This window comes from Oncorhynchus gorbuscha, linkage group LG21 (genome assembly GCF_021184085.1).
Source record: "Oncorhynchus gorbuscha isolate QuinsamMale2020 ecotype Even-year linkage group LG21, OgorEven_v1.0, whole genome shotgun sequence".
NCBI classification, from domain to species: Eukaryota; Metazoa; Chordata; class Actinopteri; order Salmoniformes; family Salmonidae; genus Oncorhynchus; species Oncorhynchus gorbuscha.
In genome coordinates this window covers 2,313,862-2,330,477 of record NC_060193.1, presented here as the reverse complement: position 1 = coordinate 2,330,477, position 16,616 = coordinate 2,313,862, and the positions used below count along the sequence as shown (strand labels likewise).

At 40.9% G+C, this 16,616-nt stretch overlaps 1 protein-coding gene across 1 annotated transcript in view; it reads right to left on the bottom strand.

The window, feature by feature from the left end:
• LOC124008835 (serine/arginine repetitive matrix protein 1-like) overlaps positions 1 to 15,017 on the bottom strand; it is a 51,188-nt gene extending 36,171 nt beyond the window's left edge. Inside the window, exons 1-2 of the mRNA XM_046320415.1 lie at positions 14,600 to 15,017; positions 2,099 to 2,132 (exon numbers count right to left, since the gene is read on the bottom strand). Coding sequence (XP_046176371.1) covers positions 2,099 to 2,132; positions 14,600 to 14,699 — 134 coding nt within the window. The 5' untranslated portion in view covers positions 14,700 to 15,017. The remainder of the gene's footprint in view (positions 1 to 2,098; positions 2,133 to 14,599) is intronic.
• Positions 15,018 to 16,616: the final 1,599 nt, after the last annotated feature.

Here is a 16,616-nt window from a genome sequence, read left to right as displayed (position 1 = left end):
GCTCAGCCAACCATATAAAACCACTAGCCATGCTAACAGCTCCTAGCACGACAGTTCTACAGTCCCGCTCAGCCAACCATATAAAACCACTAGCCATGCTAACAGCTCATAGCCCGACAGTTCTACAGTCCCGCTCAGACAACCATATAAAACCACTAGCCACGCTAACAGCTCCTAGCCCGACAGTTCTACAGTCCCACTCAGCCAACCATATAAAACCACTAGCCATGCTAACAGCTCATAGCCCGACAGTTCTACAGTCCCGCTCAGCCAACCATATAAAACCACTAGCCATGCTAACAGCTCCTAGCCCGACAGTTCTACAGTCCCGCTCAGCCAACCACATAAAACCACTATCCATGCTAACAGCTCCTAGCACGACAGTTCTACAGTCCCGCTCAGCCAACCATATAAAACCACTAGCCATGCTAACAGCTCCTAGCCCGACAGTCCGCTCAGCCAACCATATAAAACCACTAGCCATGCTAACAGCTCATAGCCCGACAGTTCTACAGTCCCGCTCAGCCAACCATATAAAACCACTTGCCATATTAACAGCTCCTCGCCCGACAGTTCTACAGTCCGCTCAGCCAACCATATAAAACCACTAGCCATGCTAACAGCTCCTAGCACGACAGTTCTACAGTCCCGCTCAGCCAACCATATAAAACCACTAGCCATGCTAACAGCTCATAGCCCGACAGTTCTACAGTCCCGCTCAGCCAACCATATAAAACCACTTGCCATGCTAACAGCTCCTAGCCCGACAGTTCTACAGTCCCGCTCAGACAACCATATAAAACCACTAGCCATGCTAACAGCTCCTAGCACGACAGTTCTACAGTCCCGCTCAGCCAACCATAGAAAACCACTAGCCATGCTAACAGCTCCTAGCCCGACAGTCCGCTCAGCCAACCATATAAAACCACTAGCCATGCTAACAGCTCCTAGCACGACAGTTCTACAGTCCCGCTCAGCCAACCATATAAAACCACTAGCCATGCTAACAGCTCCTAGCCCGACAGTCCGCTCAGCCAACCATATAAAACCACTAGCCATGCTAACAGCTCCTAGCACGACAGTTCTACAGTCCCGCTCAGCCAACCATAGAAAACCACTAGCCATGCTAACAGCTCCTAGCCCGACAGTCCGCTCAGCCAACCATATAAAACCACTAGCCATGCTAACAGCTCCTAGCACGACAGTTCTACAGTCCCGCTCAGCCAACCATAGAAAACCACTAGCCATGCTAACAGCTCCTAGCCCGACAGTCCGCTCAGCCAACCATATAAAACCACTAGCCATGCTAACAGCTCCTAGCACGACAGTTCTACAGTCCCGCTCAGCCAACCATATAAAACCACTAGCCATGCTAACAGCTCCTAGCCCGACAGTCCGCTCAGCCAACCATATAAAACCACTAGCCATGCTAACAGCTCCTAGCACGACAGTTCTACAGTCCCGCTCAGCCAACCATAGAAAACCACTAGCCATGCTAACAGCTCCTAGCCCGACAGTCCGCTCAGCCAACCATATAAAACCACTAGCCATGCTAACAGCTCCTAGCACGACAGTTCTACAGTCCCGCTCAGCCAACCATAGAAAACCACTAGCCATGCTAACAGCTCCTAGCCCGACAGTCCGCTCAGCCAACCATATAAAACCACTAGCCATGCTAACAGCTCCTAGCACGACAGTTCTACAGTCCCGCTCAGCCAACCATATAAAACCACTAGCCATGCTAACAGCTCCTAGCACGACAGTTCTACAGTCCCGCTCAGCCAACCATATAAAACCACTAGCCATGCTAACAGCTCCTAGCCCGACAGCAAGTGCGAGTAAAGCAAAGTCATCATTTATATGGCAGATGAGTAATAGCAGAGGAAAAATAGGTTGTATCCCAAACGGCACCCTTTTCCCTATATAGTGCACTACTTTAGACTAGAGCCCTATTCCCTATATAGAGCACTACTTTACACGAGGGACCATTGGGAACAGGGGGTCATTTGGGACACTGGTCAGAAGTAGTGCACTAGAGATAGAATAGGGTACTGTTTGAGATACACAATATGTCCGTCAAAACTGGCAGATCTCTCACCTGAGTCTGTGGTCTTTCTGCCTCTCTGAGCGCTCTGTGGAGAGAGAGAGAGAGAGAGAGAGCAGAGAAGAGAGGAGGGGAGAGAGAAGAGAGGAGGGGAGAGAGAAGAAAGGAAGGGAGAGAGAAGGGGGAAGGGAGAGAGAAGGGGGAAGGGAGAGAGAAGGGGAAGGGAGAGAGAAGAAAGGAAGGAGAGAGAAGGGGAAGGGAGAGAGAAGGGGAAGGGAGAGAGAAAGAGGAAGGAGAGAAGAGGGGAAGGGAGAGAAAAGAGGGAAGGGAGAGAAAAGAGGGGAAGGGAGAGAAAAGAGGGGAAGGGAGAGAAAAGAGGGGAAGGGAGAGAAAAGAGGGAAAGGGAGAGAAAGAGAGAAAGGAAGGGAGAGAAAAGGGAAAGGGAGAAGGGAGAGAAAAGAGGGGAAAGGGACAGAGAAGGGAGAGAGAAGAAAGGAAGGGAGAGAAAAGAGGGAAAGGGACAGAGAAGGGAGAGAGAAGAAAGGAAGGGAGAGAAAAGAGGGAAAGGGACAGAGAAGGGAGAGAAAAGAGGGAAAGGGACAGAGAAGGGAGAGAAAAGAGGGGGAAGGGAGAGAAAAGAGGGAAAGGGACAGAGAAGAGGAGAAAGGGACAGAGAAAATAGCGAAAGAGAGGGAACGAGAGAAGCCTTGGTCAAGACATCGCCACACAAACTCATTCATCTCTTCTCCTCCCTGTAAACTCCTCCCGTAGTCATTTCTATAAAAGGAGAATTCATTCTCGAATCAAACGTACCTGGTCCAATAGAATAAATATATAGATAACTCCCCCAGCATCTAAAGTTCCTCTTGTCTCTGCTTCAGATAAAACAAACATCCACAGAACGATCACAGCAGAAGTCCAACACTTCAGAGAACTGAAGAGCCAAAGGAGAGAAGGAAAGCCCACCGCTGTCCAATGAAACTCTCTCTCTCCCGGGGTTCCAGAATGTGGAAATTATGATTGGAACCCTCTGCCAATCCCTGCATGCTGATTGGCTGGTTAAAATAAAGCCTGTAGCTGTGATGGGCTGAGCAGCAGAAAACACCAGTCAGTCTGGGGGAGTCAATGTTTCCAGCTGCATTAGAACTTATTATAGCCAGTTAACTACAGCTCCGAGAGCAGAGAGTAGAGAAGCTTAAAGGCTGTAATATACATTGAGTTATAACGCATATATACCAAATCAAACCAAAAAATCAAGATCATAATAAACTGGGTGGTTCAATGCCTGAATGCTGATTGGCTGACAGGCGTTGGTATATCAGATCGTATACCACGGGTATGACAAAATATTACTGTTGTAATTACATTGGTAACTAGTTTATAACAGCAAGAAGGCACCTCAGGGGTTTGTGGTATATGGCCAATATACCACGGCTAAGGACTGTATACGGGCACTCCGCGTTGCGTCGTGACCAAGAACAGCCCTTAGCCGTGGTATATATCACAACGCCTCGGGCCTTATTGCTTAAACATAATGCTGCTATGAAGGGTGTTATAGAGCTGAACCTCTACTCCTTACTGCTGCCTGTTAACTACAGCTCTAGGTGCAGAGAGAGCAGATGGGGTTTATCAATGTACAGGTTATAATGCATTATAGGGGATAGCAAGGCTGAACGACTCCTTACTGCTGCCTGTTAACTGTGATTGTATCTCAAAAAGCAACCCATAAATGCTCTATATTGGGAATAGACTAAAACAATACCAGCCTCTCAGACAGTATCTATAGTTAGAGACTAAAACAATACCAGCCTCTCAGACAGTATCTATAGTTAGAGACTAAAACAATACCAGCCTCTCAGACAGTATCTATAGTTAGAGACTATAACAATACCAGCCTCTCAGACAGTAGACAGTATCTATAGTTAGAGACTATAACAATACCAGCCTCTCAGACAGTATCTATAGTTAGAGACTATAACAATACCAGCCTTTCAGACAGTAGACAGTATCTATAGTTATAGACTATAACAATACCAGCCTCTCAGACAGTATCTATAGTTAGAGACTATAACAATACCAGCCTCTCAGACAGTATCTATAGTTATAGACTATAACAATTACCAGCCTCTCAGACAGTATCTATAGTTAGAGACTATAACAATACCAGCCTCTCAGACAGTAGACAGTATCTATAGTTAGAGACTAAAACAATACCAACCTCTCAGACAGTATCTATAGTATAGTATCTCAGACAGTATCTATAGTTATAGACTATAACAATACCAGCCTCTCAGACAGTATCTATAGTTATAGACTATAACAATACCAGCCTCTCAGACAGTATCTATAGTTATAGACTATAACAATACCAGCCTCTCAGACAGTATCTATAGTTAGAGACTATAACAATACCAGCCTCTCAGACAGTAGACAGTATCTATAGTTAGAGACTATAACAATACCAGCCTCTCAGACAGTATCTATAGTTAGAGACTATAACAATACCAGCCTCTCAGACAGTAGACAGTATCTATAGTTAGAGACTATAACAATACCAACCTCTCAGACAGTATCTATAGTTATAGACTATAACAATACCAGCCTCTCAGACAGTATCTATAGTATAGTATCTCAGACAGTATCTATAGTTAGAGACTATAACAATACCAGCCTCTCAGACAGTAGACAGTATCTATAGTTATAGACTAAAACAATACCAGCCTCTCAGACAGTATCTATAGTTAGAGACTATAACAATACCAGCCTCTCAGACAGTATCTATAGTTATAGACTATAACAATACCAGCCTCTCAGACAGTATCTATAGTTATAGACTAAAACAATACCAGCCTCTCAGACAGTATCTATAGTTAGAGACTATAACAATACCAGCCTCTCAGACAGTATCTATAGTTATAGACTAAAACAATACCAGCCTCTCAGACAGTATCTATAGTTATAGACTAAAACAATACCAGCCTCTCAGACAGTATCTATAGTTAGAGACTATAACAATACCAGCCTCTCAGACAGTATCTATAGTTAGAGACTATAACAATACCAGCCTCTCAGACAGTATCTATAGTTAGAGACTATAACAATACCAGCATCTCAGACAGTATCTATAGTTAGAGACTATAACAATACCAGCCTCTCAGACAGTAGACAGTATCTATAGTTAGAGACTATAACAATACCAGCCTCTCAGACAGTATCTATAGTTATAGACTATAACAATACCAGCCTCTCAGACAGTATCTATAGTTAGAGACTATAACAATAACAGCCTCTCAGACAGTATCTATAGTTAGAGACTAAAACAATACCAGCCTCTCAGACAGTAGACAGTATCTATAGTTATAGACTAAAACAATACCAGCCTCTCAGACAGTATCTATAGTATAGTATCTCAGACAGTATCTATAGTTAGAGACTATAACAATACCAGCCTCTCAGACAGTATCTATAGTTAGAGACTATAACAATACCAGCCTCTCAGACAGTATCTATAGTTAGAGACTATAACAATACCAGCCTCTCAGACAGTATCTATAGTTAGAGACTATAACAATACCAGCCTCTCAGACAGTATCTATAGTTAGAGACTATAACAATACCAGCATCTCAGACAGTATCTATAGTTAGAGACTATAACAATACCAGCCTCTCAGACAGTAGACAGTATCTATAGTTAGAGACTATAACAATACCAGCCTCTCAGACAGTATCTATAGTTAGAGACTAAAACAATACCAGCCTCTCAGACAGTATCTATAGTTATAGACTATAACAATACCAGCCTCTCAGACAGTATCTATAGTTAGAGACTAAAACAATACCAGCCTCTCAGACAGTATCTATAGTTAGAGACTATAACAATACCAGCCTCTCAGACAGTATCTATAATTAGAGACTAAAACAATACCAGCCTCTCAGACAGTATCTATAGTTAGAGACTATAACAATACCAGCCTCTCAGACAGTATCTATAGTTAGAGACTATAACAATACCAGCCTCTCAGACAGTATCTATAGTTAGAGACTATAACAATACCAGCCTCTCAGACAGTATTTATAGTTAGAGACTAAAACAATACCAGCCTCTCAGACAGTATCTATAGTATAGTATCTCAGACAGTATCTATAGTATCTCAGCAGTATCTATAGTATCTCAGACAGTATCTATAGTATAGTCAGACAGTATCTATAGTATAGTATCTCAGGCAATCTATAGTATAGTATCTCAGACAGACAGTATCTATAGTATAGTATCTCAGACAGTATCTATAGTATAGTATCTCAGACAGTATCTATAAGTATAGTATCTCAGACAGTATCTATAGTATCTCAGACAGTATCTATAGTATCTCAGACAGTATCTATAGTATAGTATCTCAGACAGTATCTATAGTATAGTATCTCAGACAGTAGACAGTATCTATAGTATAGTATCTCAGACAGTATCTATAGTATAGTATCTCAGACAGTATCTATAGTATGAGACTAAAACAATACCAGCCTCTCAGACAGTATCTATAGTTATAGACTAAAACAATACCAGCCTCTCAGACAGTATCTATAGTTAGAGACTATAACAATTACCAGCCTCTCAGACAGTATCAGTTATCTACCATAGTTAGTTAGAGACTATAACAATACCAGCCTCTCAGACAGTATCTATAGTTAGAGACTATAACAATACCAGCCTCTCAGACAGTATCTATAGTTAGAGACTATAACAATACCAGCATCTCAGACAGTATCTATAGTTAGAGACTATAACAATACCAGCCTCTCAGACAGTAGACAGTATCTATAGTTAGAGACTATAACAATACCAGCCTCTCAGACAGTATCTATAGTTATAGACTATAACAATACCAGCCTCTCAGACAGTATCTATAGTTAGAGACTATAACAATACCAGCCTCTCAGACAGTATCTATAGTTAGAGACTATAACAATACCAGCCTCTCAGACAGTATCTATAGTTAGAGACTATAACAATACCAGCCTCTCAGACAGTATCTATAGTTAGAGACTATAACAATACCAGCCTCTCAGACAGTATCTATAGTTAGAGACTATAACAATACCAGCCTCTCAGACAGTATCTATAGTTAGAGACTATAACAATACCAGCATCTCAGACAGTATCTATAGTTAGAGACTATAACAATACCAGCCTCTCAGACAGTAGACAGTATCTATAGTTAGAGACTATAACAATACCAGCCTCTCAGACAGTATCTATAGTTAGAGACTAAAACAATACCAGCCTCTCAGACAGTATCTATAGTTAGAGACTATAACAATACCAGCCTCTCAGACAGTATCTATAGTTAGAGACTATAACAATACCAGCCTCTCAGACAGTATCTATAGTTAGAGACTAAAACAATACCAGCCTCTCAGACAGTATCTATAGTTAGAGACTATAACAATACCAGCCTCTCAGACAGTATCTATAATTAGAGACTAAAACAATACCAGCCTCTCAGACAGTATCTATAGTTAGAGACTATAACAATACCAGCCTCTCAGACAGTATCTATAGTTAGAGACTATAACAATACCAGCCTCTCAGACAGTATCTATAGTTAGAGACTATAACAATACAAGCCTCTCAGACAGTATCTATAGTTAGAGACTATAACAATACCAGCCTCTCAGACAGTATTTATAGTTAGAGACTAAAACAATACCAGCCTCTCAGACAGTATCTATAGTATAGTATCTCAGACAGTATCTATAGTATCTCAGACAGTATCTATAGTATCTCAGACAGTATCTATAGTATAGTATCTCAGACAGTATCTATAGTATAGTATCTCAGGCAGTATCTATAGTATAGTATCTCAGACAGTAGACAGTATCTATAGTATAGTATCTCAGACAGTATCTATAGTATAGTATCTCAGACAGTATCTATAGTATAGTATCTCAGACAGTATCTATAGTATCTCAGACAGTATCTATAGTATCTCAGACAGTATCTATAGTATAGTATCTCAGACAGTATCTATAGTATAGTATCTCAGACAGTATCTATAGTATCTCAGACAGTATCTATAGTATCTCAGACAGTATCTATAGTATAGTATCTCAGACAGTATCTATAGTATAGTATCTCAGACAGTAGACAGTATCTATAGTATAGTATCTCAGACAGTATCTATAGTATAGTATCTCAGACAGTATCTATAGTATGAGACTAAAACAATACCAGCCTCTCAGACAGTATCTATAGTTAGAGACTATAACAATTACCAGCCTCTCAGACAGTATCTATAGTTAGAGACTATAACAATACCAGCCTCTCAGACAGTATCTATAGTATAGCATCTCAGACAGTATCTATAGTATCTCAGACAGTATCTATAGTATAGTATCTCAGACAGTATCTATAGTATCTCAGACAGTATCTATAGTATAGTATCTCAGACAGTATCTATAGTATAGTATCTCAGACAGTATCTATAGTATAGTATCTCAGACAGTATCTATAGTATAGTATCTCAGACAGTATCTATAGTATAGTATCTCAGACAGTATCTATAGTATAGTATCTCAGACAGTATCTATAGTATAGTATCTCAGACAGTATCTATAGTATAGTATCTCAGACAGTATATAGTATCTCAGACAGTATCTATAGTATAGTATCTCAGACAGTATCTATAGTATAGTATCTCAGACAGTATCTATAGTATAATATCTCAGACAGTATCCATAGTATAATATCTCAGACAGTATCCATAGTATAGTATTTCAGACAGTATCTATAGTATAGTATCTCAGACAGTATCCATAGTATAGTATCTCAGACAGTATCCATAGTATAGTATCTCAGACAGTATCCATAGTATAGTATCTCAGACAGTATCTATAGTATAGTATCTCAGACAGTATCTATAGTATAGTATCTCAGACAGTATCTATAGTATAGTATCTCAGACAGTATCTATAGTATAGTATCTCAGACAGTATCTATAGTATAGTATCTCAGACAGTATCTATAGTATAGTATCTCAGACAGTATCTATAGTATAGTATCTCAGACAGTATCTATAGTATAGTATCTCAGACAGTATCTATAGTATAGTATCTCAGACAGTATCTATAGTATAGTATCTCAGACAGTATCTATAGTATAGTATCTCAGACAGTATCTATAGTATAGTATCTCAGACAGTATCTATACTATAGTATCTCAGACAGTATCTATAGTATAGTATCTCAGACAGTATCTATAGTATAGTATCTCAGACAGTATCTATAGTATAGTATCTCAGACAGTATCTATAGTATAGTATCTCAGACAGTATCTATAGTATAGTATCTCAGACAGTATCTATAGTATAGTATCTCAGACAGTATCTATAGTATAGTATCTCAGACAGTATCTATAGTATAGTATCTCAGACAGTATCTATAGTATAGTATCTCAGACAGTATCTATAGTATAGTATCTCAGACAGTATCTATAGTATAGTATCTCAGACAGTATCTATAGTATAGTATCTCAGACAGTATCTATAGTATAGTATCTCAGACAGTATCTATAGTATAGTATCTCAGACAGTATCTATAGTATAGTATCTCAGACAGTAGACAGTATCTATAGTATAGTATCTCAGACAGTATCTATAGTATAGTATCTCAGACAGTATCTATAGTATAGTATCTCAGACAGTAGACAGTATCTATAGTATAGTATCTCAGACAGTATCTATAGTATAGTATCTCAGACAGTAGACAGTATCTATAGTATAGTATCTCAGACAGTATCTATAGTTAGTAGTAGCCCAAGTCAACCACGTCTGTTTTGACATCCATTATAAATGATAATAGTTCCTCACAGTATTAAAAACACTGTCCTGGTGTCGATAATCACCTCGATGTGAACGAGAGCTTGATCTAACGATCCCATATGTGACTCGTTTCAGGAAACTAGGCGTGTGTCGCTGGTCACTACTTCACACGAGAGGCTTTGAATGTAAACTTTGTTTTATTTTATATCGAAAATTTATTTTTTTGTTTGTTGCAGAAATGCCTTCCGGGACAAGCAAACTGTCATATGCCTTCGTAAAACCTGAATGCATCTGTAAATACGGATAAAATGGTTCAAATACGAACCTTGTTGGTTAAGCCAAGGAAAAAGACAGGAACCTTTCAGCTAGTCATGATTGGCTGAGATAATGAGTGGGTTGGATATGCCCGAGAGATGAGTTCCGATTGGTCTGCCATATAGAATGCTTCTGTCTATAACATGAGCTGCTCAGTATGTCTAGGTAATCCTTTCTAACACGTTTTTTTTATAAAGACATCACGTAGTAGAATTGAATCAGTGTTGCTCTCCACTTTCTGGAGGACCGAGGTTTGAAATCAGTGGAATTAGAGCATGATAGCTAAAGAGACGGAGTAAATTCTGGAATTTGAAACATGCAGAGGGAGTCGAAAAGAGAACACAACAGAAGGCTGCCGGGCGCCTGCAGGTCGCCAGTTGAATGGTGTTTCCTCCGGCACGTTGGTCCGTCTGGCTTCCCGGGTTAAGCGGGGAGAGTGTTAAGAAGTGCGGTTTGGCGGGTCATGTTTCGGGGGACTCGACTCGACTCCCGAGCGCGTTGGGGAGTTGCAGCGATGAGACAAGATCATAATCACAAAATTGCAGAGAAAAAGGGGGTTAAAAAAAAAATAATCACACAAAAAAAAAGAAAAAGTTGAATGTTGCTTTTAGTTGTCTGATTTGCTAGAATGACAAATACTAAATTCATTTTTAAAAAGGGTGAATTTATTGGTGTTAAAATACACTAGTTATGCTGTACTGGAGCACCAGGCTACTGATGTCATATTTTCTCATAACAACAACGACAAGTTTGTTGTCGGACGACAATAGAACGTTTGTGATGTCACTGCTGCAACTGTCAACAGACGTAGTTTAGTCTTGAAATCTTTGGTTGTTTACTACACTGCTCACTCTGTTTAGCACATGGCCTCACATGTGAATCCTTAAAAGAGGTGGGCGGGGCTAAAGCTTCAGAGGGTGTGAACAATGCTGAATGGGTGGGGCTAAAGCTTCAGAGGGTGTGAACAATGCTGAATGGGTGTAGACAAAGAAGAGCTCTCCAGTAGGTGTACCCAAACATTCACGGGCCAATTTCTCAAAAAGTGGAGTTACAAGTTTATCAACTTTCAAAGCAGAACTACTTTCCCCATTGTTCCTCAACTGCAGTGTAGGATATACCTTTTTACTAGCTCGGAGTCTCTACTTTTATTTGATTTGATTATTTTATACTTTTATTGTAAAATAAGACCGAATCGAGCCGGTCGGTCACATGAATCCAGGGGAAACATTTTTCCCTTTCGCAAAAACAGCTGTCTGTCTGTCTGTCTGTCGAGGTCACTGTTGGGGGAACAGAGGGCCTGGGATAGGCTGTTGTGGGAAACAGGGGGCCTGGGATAGGCTGTTGTGGGAAACAGAGGGCCTGGGATAGGCTGTTGTGGGAAACGGAGGGCCTGGGATAGGCTGTTGTGGGAAACGGAGGGCCTGGGATAGGCTGTTGGAGGAAACAGAGGGCCTGGGATAGGCTGTTGGGGGAAACAGAGGGCCTGGGATAGGCTGTTGGGGGAAACAGAGGGGGCCTGGGATAGGCTGTTGGGGGAAACAGAGGGGGCCTGGGATAGGCTGTTGGGGGAAACAGAGGGCCTGGGATAGGCTGTTGGGGGAAACAGAGGGCCTGGGATAGGCTGTTGGGGGAAACAGAGGGGGCCTGGGATAGGCTGTTGGGGGAAACAGAGGGGGCCTGGGATAGGCTGTTGGGGGAAACAGAGGGGGCCTGGGATAGGCTGTTGGGGGAAACAGAGGGGGCCTGGGATAGGCTGTTGGGGGAAACAGAGGGGGCCTGGGATAGGCTGTTGTGGGAAACGGAGGGCCTGGGATAGGCTGTTGGAGGAAACAGAGGGCCTGGGATAGGCTGTTGGGGGAAACAGAGGGCCTGGGATAGGCTGTTGGGGGAAACAGAGGCCCTGGGATAGGCTGTTGGGGGAAACAGAGGCCCTGGGATAGGCTGTTGGGGGAAACAGAGGCCCTGGGATAGGCTGTTGGGGGAAACAGAGGCCCTGGGATAGGCTGTTGGGGGAAACAGAGGCCCTGGGATAGGCTGTTGGGGGAAACAGAGGGGGCCTGGGATAGGCTGTTGGGGGAAACAGAGGGGGCCTGGGATAGGCTGTTGGGGGAAACGGAGGGCCTGGGATAGGCTGTTGTTCGCTTGCGATGAATGGGGGTTGGAACGTCATCTCTCACGAATCCGGAAGTGGTGAAAACTCTTTGGTGTTAAAACCCATAAAAACTACTGTGCTAGCGCATGCACACAGGAAGTCCCGTGATCCAATGTGACTACGGACGGCACAAATGCCCGGCCAACTGATCCGTTCTGACGCCGGCCCTGGCTCACGAAACAGTAATTCAACAAGATCACATACATCAGGAGACGGATGGAGATCAATCACATGACTGGCAAGCAGGTGCGGCTTGGACGATTCACCGTTAAAACGTGAATAATTATCATTCACGATTGACAGCGATGATAGCATATTTAGAAATGAGGTATGCCTAACTTGTCGTGCCGAGCGATTAACCCGAAATGTCGGTTATTTTTCGGTTTTTAAAGAACTAATTGACAGAGGTTGGTTCAATTATTTCAATTCCATTTCGTTCCGTTTTTTTTATTTTCTTCCTGTGACCTCAACGTGCACATTGCTGTTTCAGATAAATCAGATCCAGACGGAACTGTACGATGTAGTAGGGAGTTGTAGTTGCCAACAGGCTAATACTCTACATAGTTTAGTGCAGAAAACACAGGAATTAAACTACAATGACCGTGAAGGGGATATGGAGAGCAGCTGATGCTTCTCAGGGTATCTCTACCTGAAAACACATGATCTAACTGATTTGATAGTTGGTATTCAACAGTCATTAAGCCTTATTTACTTCGAAGAGCGACTAAAATCGTGATTTTTTTGTTGTTGTCAGACAGCAGCTCTATAGGGCTGAGATGATAACTTGGAATGAGATTATAAAGTCATCAAATAAAATTAATGTAATATACAGAACTGAAAATGTGTATTATAGTAATGTAGATGGTTAATAAGTGATTAGCAGAGATAGTCGGTCATTATCATCATTTGACTTTTATTCACTGTTTTATTCTGTATTACAGCATTAAAACATAATCAAAACCTGTGATTTTTTTCAAATCAAATCAAATGTATTTATGAAGCCCTTCGTACATCAGCTGATATCTCAAAGTGCTGTACAGAAACACAGCCTACAACCCCAAACAGCAAGCAATGCAGGTGTAGAAGCACAACAAACTCTTACACGTTTATGAATAATGCACTAATTCTTGTAAGTCGCTCTGGATAAGAGCGTCTGCTAAATGACTTAAATGTAAATGTAAGGAGTTCATTCATAATCGAACTGACCTCAAAAAAAGCCACTATTCGCTTAGCACTACTAACTTGGTGATTCAGGGTGTTAAAAAAATATAGACATTTTATTGTGGAAAATAGGCAGACGTTGCAATTGGTCGATGAATTTTATGCATATTCATTAATGATATAGAACTATAGTACATAGAATGATATGGTCAATAGCTACATCATAAGGCAAGATTGCCTACTGGTCTTGTGCACCAGAGGCATGGAATAGTCCACAATCCATGCTTCATCTAGATGTGTTAGTGCTACTGAATGGAATAGTCTACAATCCACGCTTCATCTAGATGTGTTAGTGCTACTGAATGGAATAGTCTAGAATCCATGCTTCATCTAGATGTGTTAGTGCTTCTGAATGGAATAGACTACAATCCATGCTTCATCTAGATGTGTTAGTGCTACTGAATGGAATAGTCTACAATCCACGCTTCATCTAGATGTGTCAGTGCTACTGAATGGAATAGTCTAGAATCCATGCTTCATCTAGATGTGTTAGTGCTTCTGAATGGAATAGACTACAATCCATGCTTCATCTAGATGTGTTAGTGCTACTGAATGGAATAGTCTAGAATCCCTGCTTCATCTAGATGTGTTAGTGCTACTGAATGGAATAGTCTACAATCCATGCTTCATCTAGATGTGTTAGTGCCTCTGAATGATTTTAAATATTGATGTGAGACTCTGTTACGGAGGGGTGTAAATGCTTTTTTTTTAGGCTGGATCACGTTGTTGTATTGTATTGTTGTATGTTTTAATTCTGTAATGTATTGATTGTTGCTGCCTTCTTGGCCAGGTCTCCCTGAAAAAGATACTCTGGGTCTCAATGGGCTTTTCCTGGTTAAATAAAAATTACAAAAATAATCTGTTGGTACAAACGTTGCGGGAAATGACGCCATTTAAATGGTTATTTTTCACTTTTAAATAAATAAATAAACACTATACTGATTGTATCATTTTCTTATGATGCAATACATCCATCACACTGACAATGTACTTTAAACCTAAAAACATAGCACATAAACTATTCTGTGGGATTGTTGTTTGGTGAGATGTTACCTCCAGATGAGTTGGTCGGTCGTGGAGGCTGTCTTCTTCCGACAGGTTCCCCTCTCAAACTCTCCTGCTGTTCGTCCTCCACTCTCCTCGCCTCGGCCATCGCAGAGAGAGAGAGAGACTATTCTAGTGTGGGAACGAAGACAACAAGCGCTACAAGTCCAAAACGATGGATAACAACATGTCCCTATCGCATAGGAACCGACCGGCAGCCAGTGGCGTGCGACTTTTACCTACACAAACTCGTATATAACTTTCCCCAAAACAAGTTGACTACCGTGAATATCCTTCGCCAACGTTGGGATTGTGTAAAATGATCACAAAGAGATGAAAAACAATAGCTATTTGTTGACAATAATAACAGTGGAGACTTTCGAATAATAGGTAGTTTGTCTGACCAGTCTTGCTCCACGCACGTCATTACGTCAGACCAGGAAGTAGTCTTGGGATGTGGACGGTCGTTACTAGTTATCACAGCCACAAAAAACAAAATCATACGGATGTCTTCATTTTTTGTTGATTTCCCTAATTTGAAAAATACTTAAAGATAAATTGCGCTAAACCTGCGGTTTAGAGGCGTAACCAGGCCTCAGCTTCTGCAGATACTCTCTCTTAGATACTCTCCAGTAGGAAACCTGTGTTTTCTCATTTCTCCTTGCTCCCTCAAAACAATATTTATACATGGGATTTATACATACTTTATTTCAAAGGGATGTTCTATCTATCTATTCCTTATGTTACAATTTACTGGGATACATTTGTCAATAATATCTGTTTGTGTTGGTAATTAACCAAACCTTTTCTTCAAACACCTGCTTGTTATCAAGGTCAAAGGTCTCTTTTCAGAATGATTCATAAGCATCACTACCCTGTGAATCATTACCTGAAGAAACTCAACAAATATATTCACATGCACTGTACTTTTGTTGTTGAGCATCCCAGAACCAGTTCAGTATTTAATTTGCCATTGTCTACATGTAAAGAAATGGCAAGATATTTGTGGATTTATAATATCCTTGATGACTTTTGTTTATTATGGGAGAATATGCTGCTCAGTTTCCTTACTTACAATAATACTTACAATAATTGTACCTCTTAAATGTAATGGTGCTAATGGGAACATGTCATATTCATTAAAAACATTTAAACATTTACACTCTTCCTTGTTTTCTACAAGGAGTTTGACCATTCTACATTCTTCCTTGTTTTCTATAAGGAGACCATTCTACATTCTTCCTTGTTTTCTATAAGGAGTTTGACCATTCTACATTCTTCCTTGTTTTCTATAAGGAGTTTGACCATTCTACATTCTTCCTTGTTTTCTATAAGGAGTTTGACCATTCTACATTCTTCCTTGTTTTCTATAAGGAGTTTGACCATTCTACATTCTTCCTTGTTTTCTATAAGGAGTTTGACCATTCTACATTCTTCCTTGTTTTCTATAAGGAGTTTTTCTACATAAGGAGTTTGACCATTCTACATTCTTCCTTGTTTTCTATAAGGAGTTTGACCATTCTACATTCTTCCTTGTTTTCTATAAGGAGTTCGACCATTCTACATTCTTCCTTGTTTTCTATAAGGAGTTCGACCATTCTACACTTTTCCTTGTTTTCTATAAGGACCAGTATATTAAGACCATTCTACATTCTTCCAATCAGAAAACTGTTATAAACAAATCAATAAAAGGTCTTTGTTGTGATTTTAACACTAACCACACTGCTAAACATATGCCTAACCCTAATGGGGCGGCAGGGTAGCCTAGTGCTTAGAGTGTAGAGGCGGCAGGGTAGCCTAGTGGTTAGAGTGTAGAGGTGGCAGGTAGCCTAGTGGTTAGAGTGTAGAGGTGGTATTGTAGCCTAGTGGTTAGAGTGTAGAGGTGGCAGGTAGCCTAGTGGTTAGAGTGTAGAGGTGGCAGGGTAGCCTAGTGGTTAGAGTGTAGAGGTGGTATGGTAGCCTAGTGGTTAGAGTGTAGAGGTGGCAGGTAGCCTAGTGGTTAGAGTGTAGAGGTGGCAGGGTAGCC